At 39.6% G+C, this 21,786-nt stretch overlaps 1 protein-coding gene across 2 annotated transcripts in view; it reads right to left on the bottom strand.

Annotated features, from left to right (window-relative positions):
* Positions 1-17,111, bottom strand: part of PON2 (paraoxonase 2) — a 30,602-nt gene extending 13,491 nt beyond the window's left edge. The window contains exons 1-2 of one of the 2 annotated variants that reach the window (XM_032761009.2): positions 16,925-17,111; positions 6,609-6,679 (exon numbers count right to left, since the gene is read on the bottom strand). In XM_032761009.2, coding sequence (XP_032616900.1) covers positions 6,609-6,679; positions 16,925-17,061 — 208 coding nt within the window. In that variant the 5' untranslated portion in view covers positions 17,062-17,111. The remainder of the gene's footprint in view (positions 1-6,608; positions 6,680-16,924) is intronic. The other variant, XM_032761005.2, reaches the window with a different exon arrangement.
* Positions 17,112-21,786: the final 4,675 nt, after the last annotated feature.

Below are 21,786 nucleotides of genomic sequence, written 5' to 3'. Positions count from 1 at the left end.
TTAATAATAATAACTAACATACATTAGGTACACCAAGCACCAGGCTCCTTGTAAATACCCTGCATACAGTATCTCATACGATTTCATAATACTAAGAGGCAGTATGATTATCTTTTATTTTAGAGTGAGACTATGGAGGATTTGGAAAAGTTAAGCAATTGCTCAAGGTCACGAACTGGGAAGCTGGGACTCAAAGCCTTTGGTCTGACTTAAAAGCAAACAGAAAATATTCAAGTTAGAATTTAATGAATTTCTTCTCTCAGAAACATCCCCTGATTCCTCTGTAAAGCCACTTCACTTGTAAATTCAATTGTGGTCAATTCCATATGTTGTCTTTTTCCCCTGAAGTTTTGCTTCCAAGCCTCTCACCAACATCTTTACCAATGAATATCTGGCACTTTTCTTTAAAACCTCTTTCAAAACCTTTTCTGTCTTTTTCGTATTTCAACTTAATTTCAAAACAAATTTAATAAACTTTACTTTTTTTCTTTTTTTTTTTTTTTTTTTTGAGATGGAGTCTCGCTCTGTCGCCCAGGCTGGAGTGCAGTGGCGCAATCTCGGCTCACTGCAAGCTCCGCCTCCCAGGTTCACGCCATTCTCCTGCCTCAGCCTCTCCGAGTAGCTGGGACTACAGGTGCCCGCCACCACGCCTGGCCAATTTTTTTGCACCTTTAGTAGAGACGGGGTTTCACCGCGGTCTCGATCTCCTGACCTCGCGATCCACCCGCCTCGGCCTCCCAAAGTGCTGGGACTACAAGCGTGAGCCACTGCGCCTGGCCAATAAACTTTACTTTTTTTATTCCAGTGATATACATTAATTTCAATATTGCATTCCAGGTGATATTTATGTAAATATGTGAAAACTTAATACTGTGGGCTGATATGGCACTGTTTTGTCACTCTTATTGTGTGCTTGACTCTCTCCCTCCCTTTCATCGGTTCTCTCTCTTTAAACTTTTTATTATGGGAAATAGACACAAATCAAGAGAATGGTGTGGTGAACCCTTATACACCCAGTACCCACCTTCAACAGTTATCAGCTCATGGCCAGTCTTGTTTCCCTTGCAGCCCTACCACTTATCTTCATCCTGTGTTATTTTAAAGCAAATCTCAGGCATCATATTATCCCTAAATATATTTATACAAACCACAATATCATTATTACACTAAAAATTCACAATAATTCCTCAATATCATCAAATATCTAGTTAGTGTTCAAATAGCCAATCATTTTTAAAAGGTGTAGCTTTAAAAAATTTACAGTTTGTTTAATTCAGAGTCCAGGTAAGGTCCCACACATTTCAATTGATTGATGTGTCCCTTATTTCTTTTAATCTACCCCGTGTCAGTCCGTTATTGCCTGTGGGCAGGAGGACTTAGCTCCCTGGGTGCACTCAGAGCTTTTGGTAGCCAACACTCAGGGAAGTTGGGGGGGATCTGGGGAGGGTATCCACCGCATCCACTGCTCAGGGGAATTAGAGGGAGAATTTCCAGGCACAAGGAACAGCATGAGCAAAAACGCATGAATGGCACAGCGTAGCATGACAAACCCTTTCTTTATAAAGTCTCCTAGCTTAGCACATTTAATTTCTATCTCTTCTTATTGCTTTAGCAATTATCTGTGTCAGAGGTGGCCAAGTGTTCACCAGCATCCACATTCCCCTTCTTCCTTTTTAGCCTTTTTAGCAATAGGCACGTAGCAACATAGTTATAGATAACATTTCCCACCCTTTCTGGCTGACAGATGTGGCCATATGTCTAAGTTTGGGTCAATAGGATGTGAGAATACAATATATATGCAACTACTGGGTAGAAAAAAAATCTATATAAATTTTCTTTCAACCCCTTCCTGCTGGGAAATGGCAACAAGCAGAGTTCTAGTCTTAGATGAAGATAGCTGTGTTGCTTTATCAGCATTTGTCCCTGAATGACCATATGGAACACAGTCACCTAACTACCCTAGACCATTCGCTTACCTTAAGACTGACGAGAGAAAAATAAAAATAAACATCTCTTCTCTAAGTGACTATAATTTTATAACAGTAACGCATCTTTTACTATACCCAATAGAGCATCCCATATGTAATGTAACATATTATTTTCTACTTTTCTGGTTCACTCATCAAGTATATACATTAATCACCCTGCGAAAAGACACTATATTGGAAAGTGAATTTGCTAAAGTTGCTTAACCTCCTTGAGCCTCAGGTACTTATCTGTTAGAAAAAGAAAAGACATATCTATATCTCACAGTGGTTTTTTGTTTTGTTTTGTTTTGTTTTCCTTTTCTCCCATCAGTAGACTGTAAAGTACTTGATTATAAAGGCCACAAACTTTAATGCTTTTTTTCCCCCAATCTCCCAAGCAGCAGTTATTGTGAAGGTCTTGACTGCCAAGTGCATAAAATTGTTAGTTATCTTGAGAAAGACTGTCCATTCAAATTTTGAAGGCCAGACATTTAGAAAATAAGATTTTTTAACTTTTAAGCCTCAAATAAAGTTAACTAGCTCTTGACATTTTAATATGCAGATGTTAATCTTCCAAATCTTGGGTGTATAAAAGCTTAGTTTCTGTCTATAAGATAGATCAGGAAGGAATTTTTAAAAAGGACTAAATAGTGAACTTACTTTCTGACCCACAGAAGGCACACATCCTGTATGATATGTAGTCAATAACTATGATTTATTAAAACAGACACAATATGATATGATATATATAAAGCACCCAAAAGTTGCACATAGTTCACTTCCAGTGATGGTGACTGAAGCACTGTAGTGTGTGCATATGTATGTGTGTGTTGATGGAAATCAAGGGCAAGGGGGAAGGAGGGTTCACCTCTTAGAGGGATTAGTTGGCCTCAAGTGCATAGCTACTACTGTTTTCAAAACAGAAAATAAGAAACAGCCCTCTCTTTCATAAGAAGTCGCTTTTGCCTGTATAGAAATGTGTGTCCAGCACATTGTTATTCCTTATTATCAAAGACCTGTGAATAAGCAACTGTTGTAAAGATATATAACCACAAGTTATTATTAACCATTATGCATCACTAACATAGCATTCAACAAACGTTCATATGGTGTGTGCTAACCACAGGGCAAAAGCAAAAAAGAAAAAAAAAAGCACAATTCTAATTAGATCTAAAAATGTATCCCAAATGTGCTTCTAATCACTCATCCTCTCCGCTCTGTTGCCTTTTGAAGTGCCTCAGAGGCATTTAACACTTCACAAGAGGGGCCATAGGTGACATATTTCCTCATTCTTTCCAATTCCAGACAGCAGCTCACACACATCACAACATAAAGGTCACAAACATAGACAGATGCCTGTTCAGAATATAAATGTTGCTGGGCTTGTTTTTCTCTGAGGAGCACTCCATCCCAGTGAGTTGTAAGAGGAATGCACTTGGCAGTCTGTCATGTAACATGGCTGGTTGTGCCCTATTGTCTACTCTGAGACTTGTATTCACAGAAGGTGGGCTTCCCAGGGCCAAGGGCTGTTTAATAATGTGACAATTATTAACTCAGCAGCAAAAGTAACCTAAGAGATCACCGGCCCAAACTCCCAACCTTGCCCAACATCTTTTACTAATGCCATCTGGCTTTTGCTGAGTGACCAGTTCTGAGAGGGCTCCTCTTGATTGCAGCTGGAAGGCAAGATGAAGCTGCTAAGTTACTTGGGACTCTTGAACTGTCTGCATGATCCAGCACAGATGGAGTCAATCTGCTATTTGATATGAGTTTGCCTCCTCCCACTAAGTGTTTGGGCAATTGAAAGAAAGAAGGGAAATTCCAGAACAGCCAACCAGTCTAGGGGAGGGGAGGTAGAACTGGGGAAATACAAAAGTATCAATGAAAAAAAGGAGAAAGAACACATAGGAAACAGATGCCTAAGGAATGAGAGGCAGATCAACCTGAGGAAGCGGATTTAAAAGAAGAAAAAAAGAAAGGGAGGCAAGCAAGGTATCTGTAGAGAAACTCTGAAGGTTGCACTGTCAACTGATGGTTTATTTTTACTAAAAGAGTGCTGAGAACCCTGTCTGGAGTGAATGTGGTTACAACTATGAGGTACTGAGTTTATTACTGTTGCCAAATTGAGAGCAATTTAGCAATGACTGTCAAAACTTTAAACACGTATTCTAAGGGAACAACAATCCCATTGTTAAGGATGTATTCTACAGACACACAAACGCAACAGCAATGATGTTCACTGATTTGTTCATAGTTGCAAAACACTGTAACAACCCAAATGTACATTAAAAAGGGACTGGTTAAATAAATCATGGAATGTGAAAATATTAAAAAGAACAAAGTAACTATATATGCTGATGTGGAAAGCTGCTCACACTGTTTTAGGAATGAAGAAGGTTGTGAAATATTTACACTAAAATTCTATTTGTGAAAAAAGGGTCAATATATTTGTTTGCATATGCACTGAAACTATCCGGAAAGATAAAAAAGGAAGCTTTATCCTTGGGGTTATTTCTGTTGGGGGTGATGAAGAGTTTGATGGGAGATTTTGATTTTTATTTACTTTCCATTTTATATCTTTCTACATTGTTTGCACATACACTGTTTATATGAACTTTGCACAAAAAATACTGTGCAGTTGTGAAGAAAAGATAACTCTATGTACAAACATAAGTTTCCAAAACCTAGTATTAAGTACAAAAAGCTAGTTTTGAAATATTATGCATAATTTGACCCCATTTATGTTTTTAAAAATTATGTACAGGAGTATTCATAAAAAGAAAAAGATAGAAGGACACTCAAAACTTGTTTAACAATGTTACCTATTCGGAGAGGAGAACATTTCCATGTAACCTGAGTTTTAATTTCTAAAGAGTAAAACAAAATATTAAATTGTCTCTCCTACCTCTAGAGAAGGATGTTGTTGTAAAGGACTAGAAGGGACTCAATGACAGTCTAGTTATTTCCACACTGTGGCTCTCAGAGTAAGATTATAAATAAATGGTCCCAGGCTTTTTAAAGTCTAAAAACCATTAGTCTAATCACAAACTCATCATTATAGGTGACAAATACAAAAACCAACTTTGCCTAAGGTTACATTGTGGCAGAAAAGAACTAGAAACTAGGTGTTTTGACTTCTAATTCTTTTTGTTTCTAATCATACCATGAACCATATCTAAGGAAAGCCAATATTGGCTGGGCTCAGTGCCTGTAATCTCAGCACTTTGGGAGACCAAGTTGGGAGGATTGCTTGAGGCCAGGAGTTCAAGACCAGCCTGGACAACATAATGAGACCCTGTCTCTACAAAAATAAAAAACTAGCCATGAGTGGTGGCATGTGCCTGTAGTCTCAGCTACCTGGGAGGATGAGGCGGGAGGATCGCTTGAGCCCAGGAGATCAGGGCTGCAGTGAGCCAAGATTGCGCTACTGCATTCTGGCCTGGGTGACAAAGTGAGGCCACCTCTAAAAAAAAAAAAAAAAAAAAAAAAATTAAAATTAAAAAAAAAGGAAAGCCAATATTTATTGTTCATTGATAATTTAACAATAGTTACTAACTACTAGTCTATTATGTACTAGGGACATGTACTTAGATGATAAAGGGTAAAAGACAGCAAGACACAGACTCTACCTTGGAGAAAAACTGCAAACACACCAGAGAGACCCTCAGTGCTGGAGAAGAATCTGGACAGATCCCTCCTTATCTATAGCAAAACTGGGGCTTGCTCTTAGGAACCCCTCCTCAAAGACTCAGACTCCACAATACATCCTACATAAAGTCAAGGGAAGAGGGAGACTCCCCCTCTGCAGTCATAGCTTAGAAGAGAAAATAAAAACGAGTTTTTACAATACATATTGTGAAGTGCCGGTACATTAGTCCGTTCTCAGGCTGCTAATAAAGACATACCTGAGACCGGGTAATTTATAAAGGAAAGAGGTTTAATTGACTCACAGTTCCGTGTGGCTGGGGAGGCCTCAGGAAACTTACAATCTTGGTGGAAGGGGAAGAAAACACACCCTTCTTCACATGGCGGCAGCAAGGAGAAGTGCCGAGCAAAAGGGGAAAAGCCCTTATAAAACCATCAGATCTCATGAGAACTCACTCATTATCACGAGAACAGCAGCACAGGGTAACCACCTCACGATTCAGTGACCTCTCATTGGGTCCCTCCCACGACACATGGGGATTATGGGAACTACAATTCAAGATGAGATTTGGGTGGGGACACAACCAAACCATATTGGTCAGTTACGTGTTAGCCATAAGATCAGATCCTAGTTACAGAGTAGTGAGCAGGGTAAACGCTGTCACTGCCTACATAAAGCTTCCTTCAGTAGCTGACCACAAGGCTCACAGAACAGACTGCAGCGGCCATACCTGACAAACAATACAGACTTGACAAAAATAGTTCCGAGAAGTCACAAAACAAGCAAGAAATCAAATGCTAAACTAATAGAGGGTAGGAAAGAAGAATAAATACAGGGTGCATGAGATCAAGAGGTTGACTAAAGAGGTTTTTGTTGATCTAATGTGATTTACCCACTGAAAAGCAGTAATTTCATGCTAAAATGCCATTAATGAGTGTTTTAATGTTAATGGCCAAAAAATGCAACGTGCCCAACAAGCATTTTCATGTACATACCGATTCCTTTAATCAGGTGGCAGTTTGGAAGGTCTACAGATTCTACTTCTCTGGAGGCTTTAAGTCGATTTCTGTTACAAAAAAAAAAAAAAAAAAAATCTATTTGTTTATGTATTCCCTGCTTTGTTTTAGAAAGGGTTTAAAGAGGCTTACAGCAATACATAAAACACAGTGTAAGTCTAAAGCAGATGAAAGAGAAAACAGAAAAACAAGAGTAGGAACATAAAACTGCACCAGAAATGAAGTTAAAACAAAAATGCCTATTGCAAAGTTCTATATACTGATGTGGGTTATTTAAAAAAAAAAGCCAATAACTCAACAAATAAAACTTATAATGCAAGTTCCTATGCAAATGTAAACACAGCACCACGTCACATTTCTCAGTGTTGGTGTTGTGGGAAGAGTTCCAGATGTAGAACCAGAAGCCCTGTCTTCCTTCTGAAGAGTCAAACAGTGAAAAATGACTGTAAGCCTCACACAGAGACTGCAAAGAAGCCAAAAGAAAATGGCATTGCTCAGAGCCTGACACACCAAAGACATCCCACAAAGAGTTACTAACAAAAAAGAAAAGAACGTAGCATCCCTATGACAGTATTTTTTTAAATAAGAATTTATTTGTTTATCTTATTTCAATAGCTTTTGGGGGTACAAGTGGTTTTTGGTTACATGGATGAGTGATACAGCAGTGAATTCTGAGATTTTAGTGTACCCATCCATGACAGTATGTATTGGAATAGGAAGGCTGGAGAACACCAACTAGTTTTGTAACTACTTTAGCAAAACTATTTGCTGTTGTAGATCCAGAAAATTAAAAGGAGGAAATAATAAGAGAATGTTGAACTCTAATAGGCTGTCTTCCCCCTCCCTCTCCACTCTAGAGAGCCAGGAAGCAGTTGGGGGCAGTATCTGTGGGATCTTTTGTTTTGAAGGCCACATACTATTGGCTTTTCCCTTCTCTCTCACATTTTTCACCTTCTCTGTTCTCTAGAGCCATAAATAATAAAAATAGCACCTTGTAGAAACTTTACATTTTTCAGTGGTTCCCACATACCATACATTTAAGAGACAAAATAGCTATTTGCCATGTGTCCTTCTCCTGTGCATATCCCTGACAGCTTCTGAGGTCTAGACACTGGGGAAGGCTTCTAGAGTATGGGGCAGGCTACCAGTTTCTTCTAGATAACCCAAAACGACTCATAGGTTGTACCAACTACACATTTTGGCAATTCATATCATACATAAAGTTTCTAATTAAAATGTTAATCAGTATGTATTTGAAATCATGTAACTCAAATAATGTTAAATTTTTTGAAACAATATAGCAATAAGGCAAAAAGTAAAAATAAATATTTAAATATAATAAAAAATGCATTAAATGTATTAAATAATACAAATTTTTAAATAAAGCATTAAAAAATACAATAAATCTCATGGCCTATGTGTCACAGAAGTGATTTAAGAGAGGAAAAATAAGCTAGAAAACCAAATACTACATGTTCTCACTTTAACTGGGAACTAAACAATGGTGCACATGAACATAAAGATGACGATGGTAGACACTGGGGACTATTAGAAGGGGAAGGGAGAGAAGTGGACAAGGGCTGAAAAACTATAGGGTACTATGCTCACTACCTGGGTGATGGCATCAATTGTGCCCCAAACCTCAGCATCACACAATATACCCATGTAAAACCTGCACATGTACCCCTTGAATCTAAAATAAAATTGAAATTATAAAACAGAGAGAGAAAAAAAAAGTTTATGTAGCCTAATGTGGTAGTAATCTTAATTGTGATGATGAGGATGACACTGATGATAATCGTGGGTGGTCAAAGGAAATAAATAATAAAAACAGGTATAATTTACCGCTGTTCTAAGTGATTTACCTCCATGCATTCATTTAATTCTTCAAACAACACTATAAATTAGGTAGCATTATTCCAGTTTTAAAGATGAGAAAATTGAATCAGTCAAAACAATTTTCCCAAGGTGCAACTTAGCCAGAAGTGCTGGAAGCAGGGAAGCTTTTGCTTTAAACTACTTTGTACTTTTCTCAGAAAGAAGTAAAGGGATCTGTGTTCTTGTCTTAGCAGTGAAACTGCCATGACCCTTGGCAGGTCAGTTAATCTCTATAGGTGGCAGTCTTCTTTATGGATAAAATAAGGATGAGCCTAAAACACCACCAAGATTCTACTAATGTTATATGACTCCAGAAACAGATGCAGATACAAAGCAATAGGTTATAACTGCTGTTTGTACATCAAGTTTTAGTATCATGCATTGGTTTGGATGTCAAATTTACACAACTTACTATATACTATGTCTATTTGACTATACAAAAATAGGGATAACGATGTTTACCATCTACCTTTTTCAAAGATAATCTCTTTGAATTAAATAAAATCTGTTCAAAGTAACACATTCTGATTGTTTGAAAAGTTTAATATGGGCTTTAATATGATTCTGTTTCAGAGTCAACTTAGGTTTGCATAAGTAATTGATGCGAAATAGGGCAATCTTCGTCAACTGGTTTTCTTGTACAATATCATGTTTTCATATGCAGCTTACCTGCTATTAACATGGAAGAGTTACACGAGGGTTGTGCATAACTTCTACTTAACTAATTTTTTTCTTGGCTTTCCTTTTTGATAAAAGAAAATGAAGGTTTTGCTTCTATCCTTCCTGGACCATCAAGACTTCCAAATTTCTTCAGTAGGAAACTGCCAGGCTTTTTCCCTGGCAGAACAATCAGTTCCCTGCTTGTTAGTGGACTTCTGTTTTCTGGGTGGCAGACCCTAGTGGCTGACAAAATTAATGCCATGCCCAACCCCCTTTCTTTCTCCCTTGCTGTTTCTATTGTAGTGGTGGGCAAAGCAAATATTTGCTTTCCCAGATTCCCCTGTATTGAGGTGTAATCATATGACCCAGGTTTTGGGGAAAGACACTGTGTTCTGATACAAAGGAGAGTCATGAGAAGAGAGCTAGCTAGCATCACTCAATCTCCTTTCTTCATGATTTGAACACACACACAGTGCTTGAGACTGCGGCAGCCATTCTGCATCCTTGAGAAAGATACAGCTATAAAGTCAATAGGGAGAGATCAAAGAATGAAAATATATGAAGAACCCAGTTCCTTGATATAATCACTAGCTCAACGAGCAAGCTCTATATTGGGTCACCTACAGAGGTGTTTGTCATGTGAGGAAAATAAATCCCTTTGAATGAACTACTATTAATCTGAGGTATGTTACTTGTGGCTGGAAGCAATCCTCACTGGCATCAGATTTAAGAAGTTTGTGTATTTAAGAAATACACATATTTCTCTCAATATAGAGAAAGCTATACAAACCTTTCTGGATTAGATTAATAAACCTAAAAGTATTCATGTAAAAAAGTACAACATAAATGGTATAAACACATATAAGTGATGATATGAGAGGAGGAACACTCTTTACTTTTGCTAGAGCCTATTTGTTCCCTAATACTTTATAACATGCTTACGACTGTGCTAGGTCAGAGATGCATGGCTATTGCCATTCTGCTGTCATGCAGGAACCGCTAATTAATAACAGCACTCTCCCTTTAACCCAGAGCCAGCCTCAGACACATTTTTCGCAACCACAGGGAGTCTGTTAAAATTGACACTCAAAAGGAAAGTTATTTGCCTTCTCTGTTTTAGGTTCCTTTTGTTTCCCTTTCTTTTTCATTACAGTTATTTATTTTATTATTTCCTCATCACGAGCCTATGGTAGGTATAATACAGCAAACAGTATCCACTGGCTTCCTTCATTGGTGTCACAATCATTCCCCAAGTGACCCCTATGGAGTCCAGTGACCAAGGAATCCATGGGTAGAATTCAGGGATCCATGAACTTGGATGGGAGAAAAATACATCTTTATTTAAACCTTTAACTCAAATTGAGTATTTCCTTTGATGATGAGTGTAAGCAACAAACCACAATACTATTAGTAGTATTTGTGACTGTCACTAATAGAAATTATAGATACTTTTCTATCGCATTTCAGTTGTAGATAGCTCAAAGTGCCATTTACATTCATCGCAACTTCAAAATATCTTCTGTTAGACATTTACCTACCTCTAGATCCATTTAAGGGTTTAATTAAAAAAGCGTATTATATCACAGATTTTAAAATAGCTTGGTAGCAGTATTTAAGTATAATTGGTTTCCTTTGTAATCCTATATATTTTATTTTACTCATTTAAAAACATGATGCTGAGAAGGAATGAAGGCTTCACCAGACTGCCAAAGGGATGTATGGCACAAAGGTTTAAGGAATTAGACTTGAATTTCATTGTCTACATAGATGACATTTATTGAGCTGACTGTGTGCCTGGCATTATTTTAAGCATTCTCATAGTCCTACTGTGGAGCAGGTAGTACCCCATCCTACAGATTAGAACACCAGGGCACAGAAAAGTGAAATAATTAGTCCAAGGTTTCAGGTAAATAGTAGAGCTATGAATGAACTCGGGCTACCTGTCCACAAAGCATGAACTTTTTTTTTTTTATTATACTTTAAGTTCTAGGGTACATGTGCACAATGTGCAGGTTTGTTACATATGTATACATGTGCCATGTTGGTGTGCTGCACCCATTAACTCGTCATTTACATCAGGAATATCTCCTAATGCTATCCCTCCCCCGTCCCCCTACCTCACAAGAGGCCCCGGTGTGTGATGTTCCCCACCCTGTATCCAAGTGTTCTCATTGTTCAATTCCCACCTATGAGTGATAACATGTGGTGTTTGGTTTTCTGTCCTTGTGATAGTTTACTAAGAATGATGGTTTCCAGCTTCATCCATGTCCCTACAAAGGACATGAACTCATCCTTTTTATGGCTGCATAATATTCCATGGTGTATATGTGCCACGTTTTCTTAATCCAGTCTATCATTGATGGGACATTTGGGTTGGTTCCAAGTCTTTGCTATAGTGAATAGAAAGCATGAACTCTTTACTAACAGTCATTAGCATGAAATCAATCTCAGTGTCTTTCATTCAGGAAACAGCAGTACCCATCCAGAGTAGAATGAGACCAGGGGCTACTAGCTATTATTTGGCTTCAAGGCAGGTAGCAGTAAGGGTGCACCACGCTATGGTGCCAATATGCCCCTAAGCAAAGTGGGAACACAGTGTTACTATCAGGAGTTTCTTTGTGCCATACTTCTCTGCTTTTGAATTTACATACAACTGCTGGGGCTTTATCTCCTATGTGCAAGTGATATACAAGTCAGGGCTTTATCTTTTATGTACAGCCTTGTAAAAACCCTTTGGAATTCACCCCTTGGGCTCTGGCAATACTTGCACTAAGTAACTAAGAATTTGTGCTTAGGCCTGTAAACCTAGGGAAAATTTGCTCCACTGGCAGAGAAGCTAGAAGACTGTGAGGAGCTGGGGCAAACTGTATTTGGAATCAGGAGACCTGGCTGAGGGGACAGGTTCAGCACTAATTATTCATTAATTACATTATTCAATAATTATATTATTCTGTTGAACTAACTAGTTAACCTCTCCAACCTCAGTATTTACAGTTACAATGTAAAACGGAAGATATCTATGAAGACTGGATGAAGGCATAAAAGAGCTTTCTTTCCAAATATCAGTAAATGTACATTTTGGTTTAATATACAGAAATTTGGCAGGGCTCAGTAGCTCACACCCATAATCCCAGTGCTTTGGGAAGTTGATGCGGTAGGATCACCTGTGGCTAGAAGTTTGAGATCAGCCTGGGCAACACAGCAAGACCCCCATCTCTACAAAAAAAATTTTTTTTTTTTTTTTTTTGAGACAGAGTCTCACTCTTTCGCCAGGCTGGAGTGCAATGGCTCACTGCAACATCCGCCTCCCGGGTTCAAGTGATTCTCCTGCCTCAGTCTCCTGAGTAGCTGGGATTACCGGCATGTGCCACCATGCCTGGCTAATTTTGTATTTTTAGTAGAGATGGGGTTTCACCATGTTGGTCAGGCTGGTCTTGAACTCCCAACCTCAGGTATCCACCCGCCTCAGCCTCCCAAAGTGCTGAGATTATAGTAATGAGCCACTGTGCCCGGCCATATTTTTTAAATTAGCCAGGTGTAGTGGTGCATGCCTATAGTCCTCACTGCTTAGGAGGCTGAGGTGGGAGGATCGCTTGAGCCCAGGTGTTCTGGGTTACAATGAGCCATGATTGTGCTGCTGCACTCCAGCCTGGGTGGCAGAGCAAGACCCTGCCTTGAAGAAAAAAAAAAAAAAGGAAAGAAAACATTTTTGAAAAGATAGATTAAAAAATAAAGAAGTTTTTACACTTTTGACACACTGACCAGCACACAAGAGTCACCTAATAAATGATTTAAAGGATGGTGGTTTAAAAAAAACACAAGCGAAAAAGGCTGCTCCTTCAGAAGTAGAAACAGATCACATAGCTTCTTGTGGGAATTGTCATAAAAGGTGCCAGGCAGCAAGGAGAACATTCACATGGGTACTCTGGGGGTTCCTTCTCACGCTTAGGTCTCTGATGCACTCAAGCCTCATGATTCATCCACGGCTGTGTACCTTGACACCAGGAAATGGTCTGGGAATATTTGTATACTGTTATTTTTCCCTTTATTGCTCAACTAGGGAGGGGTGGAAAAGGAGGGTGTGGAATCCCAGTTACAGTTCAGAAAAAGAAAGACAACATTGATGACATTTATTCCTCTGGGACATCCTTATACTAAAAATTGAAGTGGACAACCTGAGGAGAGAAATAACTTGATTGCCAAAGTACCGTCTCTAAATATTGAATAATCAAACAGTAGGCATCAGATTAAAGCAAAAATCAAACATAAAGCCTCTATCCCTTCAACTTCCTCTGAAGAGCCTTTCCTTATGGGGAGGTGGGAACATGCTTTTTTTCTTGGTTTTGAGGGAGTCTTGCTCTGTTGTCCAGGCTGGAGTGCAGTGGCTCAATCTTGGCTCACTGCAACCTCTACCTCTGGGGTTCAAGCAATTCTCCTGACTCAGCATCCCAAGTAGTTGGGATTACAGGGATGCACCACCACACCTGGCTAATTTTTGTATTTTTATTAGAGACGGGGTTTCACCATGTTGGCCAGGCTGGTCTAGAACTCCTGACCTCTAGTGATCTGCCCACCTCAGCCTCCCAAAGTGCTGGGATTACAGACGTGAGCCACTCTGTCCGGCCAAACGTGCTCCTTTTTAAAATAGACTCTAAGGGTCACCAAATTCTGACAGAAGGCACCCGACCATATGATAAAACACAGGGTACCCAGTTATATTTTAATTTGAGATAAACAATGAATGATATTTTAGTATAATTATGTCCCAAATTCCACGCTTAATGCTAAAAGTATGGCATAAGTATTTCATGCTTATACTAAAAAAAATCTATGTGAAATTCAAAGTTAACTGCGTAGCCTACATTTTTCTTTGCTAAATCCAGCCACCCACCACCTACCCCAACATTCTCACGTCAGCCCATTTGGGGCTCCACATATCCAATAAAGTTACCACTTTATAAAGTCACTGCCCAATAAAGTACATCACAGTCACGTAAAGAAAAGGTGCATCAAATTGTAAAGTAGGCCAAGGGTGGTGGCTCATGTGTATAATCCTACCACTTTGGGAGGCCGAGGCAGGAGCATCACTTGAGGCCGGGAGTTTGAGATTAGCCTGGGCAACAAAGTGAGACCCCGTCTCTGCAAGAAATAAAAATATTAGCTGGGCATGGTAGCATGCATCTGTAGTCCCAGCTACTCAGGAGGCTGAGGAGGGAGGACTGCTTGTGTCTAGGAGTTTGAGGTTGCAGTGAGCTTTGATGTACCACTGTACTCTGGCTTGGGTGGCAGAGCAAGACCTTGTGTCAAAATAAAAAACAAAGAAAAACAAAAACCAAACAAACAAAAACCTGTAAATAAACTATCAGGTGCATTCTGTCAATAAGTTTTATTTACTTTTACATTTTTTTTAGATTTGCAGCTATAACTTTAAAACCTTAAGATTAGTGAGAAGGGGGGAAATTTGACTGTTGAGAAAACTTCCAACTTGCAGAAAAACTGGTGGCTTACACATTGGTGACAACATAATAAGCTTGTGAATTTTGGTGGTCTTGCCTTTAAAACGGAGAGCAGGACAGATCATATACAAAGTCATCCAACTCATGAATGTTCTGTAGAGCACAATGGGCATTACCTAACATGAAAATTAAGGTCAACATGTCCATTTCCTACCCATAAGCGTTCTTTCCTCAACTCTCACTCCCATCTCAGCCACCACACGCTTCCTCTTTGCACTGCTTTATCAGAAGATGAAACTACAACCATGAGACAGTGGAGCTGTGGCACAAACTCTGATAGCACCTTTGACTTCTCCCTCATCCCTGGGGGTTCCAGAGTTTGGGTCCCTGTTATCTTCTCTGACCTACTGCAATACCTTAACCAGTTACCCCATGTCTGCTCTCTATTCTAGTAGTTCTCAACCTTGACTGCTCATTAGAATTATCAGGAGTGTTTTTAAAAATAAATGCCACTGCTACTGTCAGCCACTGTTCTTACATTATGTACTTCCTTATTTATCTATTTACCTGGGAACTCTGAAGCCAGCTTGCCAAACAGTACATTATTCCATATCACATTTTAGTTATAACGAAAAATCTCTGGTAGGTAGACACCATAGTTTATAAATTACCAATTCAAAATTATTTATTTATTTATTTATTCATTTTGTAGAGGTGGGATCTTGCTATGTTGCCCAGGCCTGTCACTAACTCCTGGGCTCAAGCAATCCTCCGGCTTAGGCCTCCCACAGTGCTGGGATTACAGGTGTGAGCTGTAGATTCTGATCCAGACCAGCTGAATCAGAATCTTCGGTGGTGCCACTCAGACACCAGCCCTCCAGGAGATTCTAATATACAGAAAACCATTGCTCTACTCCAATCCCCCCTTCCAGGCTTATCTCTATAAAACACAACTAGTCATATTAAGCTCTTGTTGAAAAGCAAAACCCACCAATATTTCCCTTTTGAAAGACTATTGGGCCTATCAAAGTGGGGCCCCATTTTTCAACTTATATTTAATGGCCTCAAAACCTATCCTTCCCACCACCCTACTATTCTCATCTCCAGACTTTATGCTCCCTTCAAATTGGCCCATTTGCTAGTCTTCCAACTTCCCACCTTAGCCCCTTTGCTCCTGCTGCACTATACATTTGACATGGGCCCCTTCATGCCCATATGTGTTGCACCCACACTTCAAGGTCAGGTCGAATGTCTCTTCCTCCCTCCGGAACTCCACCTTCAGGGGATGTAATCTTTCCTCTTTAAGCCTATGGGGTTCGTCTGTGTCTGTAACCTTTAGGACATCCTAATTTATACATTTACTGTATTTTAATTCTCTCTTCCCCTGTATTAAACTCCATAAGGATCGTACTCTACTACAGGAGCCTAAGAGAGAACATTACACATAGCAGGTGCTCAGTATTTCTGGAACTCGTTTGCATGAGGCCTATAAAATTGTGGTTGAGGCAGGGCAGAACAGCTCACACCTGTAATCCCAGCACTCTCGGGAGGCCTAGGCTGGAGGATTGCTTGAGTGCAAGAGTTAGGGAACAGCCGGGGCAATACAGCAATACCCCATCTCTACAAAAAATAAAATAAAAAACAAACTTTGAGTTGGTAATTTATAAACTATGATGTCTACCTACCAGAGATTTTCATTAAAACTAAAATACGAGATGGAATAGTGTCTGCACTGTCTGGCATTCTGGCTTCAGGCTTCCCTGGTGAATAAATAGGAAGTAAGAACAGTAGCTGAATATTTGAAGTGTGTTTGATCTACAGCTGAAGAGTTTCTCAAACTATGCAGAACTGGGTGGAGAACAACTTTATTAAAGACGGGTCTGGTTTGGGCAACAAGGAGAAACAGCACCAATGACCTGAAATAAATCTTCATAATGAAGGTTTCAATGCATGAGTAGTTTTGTTTTCAATTTAAACCACTAGTTTGGCCCTTGAGTAATTGCAAAGCATTCTCTTGTCAGCCTGAGCAGAAGAGAACTTTGTTAGCAGCAAGGGCTTATAAACTTTCAAGAAAGTGTCGCGATTCACTCCAAACTTTGCTAGTTTTTTCACTAGAAGCGGAGAGTCGGGGTGATGGGGGTTCAACTAGCTGGGGGAGGGACAGCAATCAAAAATTCTCCACCCCCGGCCGCAGGGCCAGGTCCCGCAGGAATCCCTCCCCCAGTCTGCGCCCTCCCCGCACCACGCGGCCACCCCCAGCCTGGGGACCGCCGAGGAGGGGCGCGCGGGAGTCCCACCTACCTGAGTGCCAGGAGCCTCTCGCCCAAGAGCGCCAGCGCGATCCCCAGCAAGCCCACAGCCACCAGCCGCCGCATGGCGCGGGAGCCGGGCGCACTGCCTCGCTCCGGCCTGGCCAGCAGCTCCGTGGGCGGTGCCATCTTGCCGGCTCGACGGTGCCGGCCGCGCTCCGCCCCGTCCTCCGGCTAGGCCGAGTCCCTGCGCCGGGGCCGCGGAGGCTCCGCCCTGGGCCTGGCCCTGGTCTTTGTCCGCAGAAACCTATTTCCCCAAACACCTTCGGGACGGCCCGGACACGCCTTACTTTAGGCTCATGACGTGAAACTTTGAATTCCTTCACTTCCTTTTCCAAACAACCCACCCGAAACCCTCTAGCAGCCCGCATACCTTTCTCATTTCCCTAGTCTTCAAACACATTTCTCACTCGCTCTTCCAGTGAGAAACTTACATAGAAAGCAGCTTTTGGGGGTGGGGGTCGGTGGCCAAAGGAGGGAAAGTAATGGGATGTGTCTTGTAAATATTTCACGTTGGAATCACTACTTTTTATAACAGGACGTAGTTGCAAATAAATAAACATCCTGTGCCTCGTAATACTTTTTTTTGTTTAACAGGGTCTCGCTGTGTTGCCTAGGCTGGAGTGCATTGGCACAATCATAGCTCAGTGCAGTCTGGACCTCCCGGACTCAAGGGACCCTCCAGCCTCAGCCTCCTAAGTAGCTGGGACCGCAGGCACGCACCATTACACCTAGCTAAGTGTGTGTAAGTTGTGTGTGTGTCTGTGTCTGTGTGTGTGTGTGTGTGTGTGTGTGTGTGTGTGGAGACCGAGTCTTGCTGTGTTGCCCAGGTTGGTCTCAAACTCCTGGACTCAAGCCATCCTCCTGCCTCAGCCTCCCAAAGTGCTAGAATTACAGAAATGAGTCACCATGCCCAGCCTCTATTAATACTTCTAGACTACAGACTTAAGGACTTAGACACGTCTTTTTCATCCAAACTCAAAGGGAAGAAGTGTAGTTTTTTTCTTTTCCTTTTTTACTCTAACAACCATAACATGAATAATTTAAAATACAATTTTAAAAGTATAAAATGAAACTTACCCATCAAGATTGATACCATTACAATAAATGAGTACATCTGAAATAAGCTTCTAATGGTTTTCAGTATTTAATTGCCACCCTACAATATGTAGGCAGAAATGGTCACACTTGACAATTTTCAACAAATATCAGTTTTATAAAGACCCAGTAAATAAAAGTGGATGCCAATTTCCCACCTGCCTCTCACCAAAAAAAAAAAAAAAAAAAAAAATAAGAAACAAAAAACACCTCTCTCTCCCTCTGTGTGTGTATCTCTGCTTTGTCCTAAGGGATATTGGATTATACTGGATGGTAGAAAGAGAAGTAAAAAGTTGTCCTTTGAAAGCCCGTGAGGCATTACCTTTTTTGTGTCGTGGACCCTTCTGGCAGTGGTGAGCCTGTAGATAACTTCTCAGAATAATGTTTATAAATGCTTACAATAAAATGCATAGATTTTCTCCTGTGCGATTCATGAAAAAAAGAAAGAAAAGAAAAAAAAATTTTAAATAAATGAATAAAATGTATAGATTACAAAGAAAATCAATTACATTATAAGGAAAAAAAATAGCTGAGAGCAGTCTGAGCTCTGTGAGGTAGGCAAAATTTATCAGGCCCAGAGCGACATGAGTATGGGACTTCAGTCACACCCCAATACCCATGCCCGGGGACAGTTGTTTAAAGACATTTTGTTCCTGAGTAGCTGTCCCACCCATTATCTTCATATTCCTGGAATTTATGATACAAAGAACAAAGTATAACCAATCCACAGCTTATATTATTTTAACGCAAGAATTTAGGAACTGCTTCTTCCTTCCCCCTAAAAATCTATGTGTAACTGCTGCTAATCAGAGTGTATATTTAGGGAAACTTGAATCTATGCTCCTGGGTTGCAGTACTCAAACTTGGCCCAAATAAACTCTCTACTTACATTAATTTTGCTTAGCTTTAAAATTAAAGGTCAACAATTGAAATGTAATTGTTAAAATATCTAAAACATAATTTTTTACTATAGTAATGTGGTAATGTAATGTGTGCAACATTATTTAACATATTAAATGACAAGATCTAGCAACACTCTTTTAAATGGAGAGGAGCGCAAATGTTCTTTCATGATACTGAAAACAACTGTAATGAAATAATGAAAATAACTGTTATTTCCATTAGTAACAGTCACGAGTACTGCAAATGCTTCTGAGGTTTGTCTGCTAGTTTTGTAATTGAAGAAAAAGCTAAATTCCATTTGAAATCAAGATTTTTTTTTCTTATCCAAGTTCATTAATTCCTCTGAACTATCAATGGACCACTGGGTTAAGAACTCTGACATAGGCTAAAGCTATGACTGTTTAGAGAAGGGTGGAATCTCCTTTCTAGGACTATTTTTGGTGTCAATTATTGAGGAAGAGAAGAGCCTCAGATACAAAATCAGAATTTAGGCCTGACAAGGTAGCTCTTGCCTATAATCTCAGCACTTTGAAAGGCCCAGGTGGGAGGATCACATGAGGTGGGGAGTTCAAGACCATCATGGGCAACATAGGGAGAAACCATCTCTACAAAAAAAAAAAAAAAAATTAAAGAATCCGAATTTAGAAGAAAGACCTAAAGCAGAGGGCCTTGGACTATTGTCTGGGCTTCTCTCTTAATCTCTTAGGCCCCAAGGGAAGTACATACAACTATGCCTCATGGATTCTGGGTCAGGAGCCAGGCTACCGTGTCTTTCCACAGGTTCCGCAAAATGAGGAAACCACATAGATGGCAAATAAGAATATCCAGGTATATCCTATTCTCTATGTCTATTTCCCTTTTGCTATTCCCAATTTTTTAAAAAGAGAAAAAAGTCATGTTCTTAATAGTCATGTTCTCCAACCTGGTTTCAGGTGACATTAAAGGGTTGGAGGTCTACATCTTTTAGGCTAGTCTCAGGATAGCAAAAACAACAACAACCAAAACCAGCTTTTGTGCTGACTTTGCTTTCTTCCCTGGCCCATGGTAGGCGTCACTAATTGATTTTGGCAAAGTGTCTCATCACACCCAGACTTGTTCTCACAATTTTTTAAAACAACAACAAAAGGGAAATAAGAATCCCTGAGCTAGGGAACAGATTTCAGTTCAGGATGAAACTTATTTGCCATCTTGGTGCTGAGTGGTCAGGAGGAACAAGGCCTTGGGATTTAGCATGGAAGCATTTGTGATAATGAGCTAGGACTTTCAAGTCCACCAAAACCTACCTAAGCTCACCCTCAGAGAATCAAGAGAAACGGAAACCTTATTTTAACTTTATTAACATGACCAGTGAGTTCCCCCAATAATCTGTGTGAGGAATCTTCTACCCCCATATTCTTTCTCTTTCTGAATGTTGCGGTTGAAGCAACTTTTGCAGAAGTAGTATCAATCTTTACCCCCAGCCCCACCACCATGCTAGGGCTGGAACTGTCATTCCTCACATGGGGATAGAGATGAGGCATATTTTCTAATTTGGAAATCAGAAACCATTGTAAGAATGTTATAGTGGTTATTACATTGTATAGTATAGTTTAGCTGTCTTTTGAGATAACTAGGATGTATAGGCTACACCAAGAACATAACCCCTGGTTTATGTTTGTTTCCTGGGGAAAGTGGTTTCTGACTACCAAATAACCAAGTTACTCAATACAAAACAAACTTGTTCTGGAACTTGCTTGTGTGCTGGCAACTCCTTATACTTGGCATGAAACAGTGTTTCTCAGATAATGACTTCTGACTTATTTAGTGGTTATTAAGTGGTTTTTAAGCAAAATTTCAGAAATAATAATACCTTTTATCAATGCTTCTCAAACTATGTGCAGTGAAGGACAGGTTTTTCTTGGCCTTTGTAAAATACAATGAAAATGACTTACTGGAAGTAAAAAAACCAGAAATACAAAATACAAGCCCAAATCTTTTATTATTTGGTTCAACAGACATAAAATTACTTTGTCAAATTTCTGTAACAGTTTCTAAATGCTTACTTTCAATTTTTTATACTTAACTAGCCATGGACCAGAAACAAAGAGTTCACAGATTGAAAATGGTCCCTGGAGCACACTGCCTTTCATAATTGTACTTTTTAACTCTTTAAAGTTCTTTGCAGTGTATTCTTAATTGTAACGCTCAGAGTAATTTGTGAAATAGGTGACTCGTGATTATTGTAATTTTATATAATATGTGACAGGGAGTTGGGCCCACCATATTCCTTTTATCCCTTCCTCTCCTTACCTCTGTTTTAAAAAGGGAGCAAAAATGCATTGAAAGGATGCTATCAAAGATGGTTATTATCAGAAAAGAAAGATTTGCCTTGTAGATGCCTCACTCCATGGCTTCTCAAAGAGTAAAGGAAACCTCCCCACAGCCAGGCCATTTTCTGAGAATTCCAACATACTAAAAAGTGAAGAAATGCCCTAACAGAAACAAAGTTTTTTTTTAATATTTATGTTCAACAAATTAACATCTTCAAATAATAAGTTGAATGATATTAACTTGTTTGTAGATGTCAAATTAATAAACAGAGATAAAAATACAATGTAATGTTCTAGTTACAAAATAAATATGCAATTCCTAAAAAATATTTATTCCTGGTTTACTATAGGAAGAGTGGTCCAGTCATGGAACTCAAGTTTAAAATGAATGAGTGTTTTCAGTTGTGTCAATGTATCTTTATGATGTATGAATAAATGAATTCCAAGATAATGTTGAAAGTCAACATTTAGGGCTCTTTGTAAACTTCAAGTTTAGGCCAGTTGGCTTGCCCGTCCCCATGAGACCCAAGCCTATTTATTTGGA

This window comes from Hylobates moloch, unplaced genomic scaffold, assembly GCF_009828535.3.
Source record: "Hylobates moloch isolate HMO894 unplaced genomic scaffold, HMol_V3 SCAFFOLD_1, whole genome shotgun sequence".
Taxonomy (NCBI): domain Eukaryota; kingdom Metazoa; phylum Chordata; class Mammalia; order Primates; family Hylobatidae; genus Hylobates; species Hylobates moloch.
This window is presented reverse-complemented; position numbering and strand designations above follow the sequence as displayed.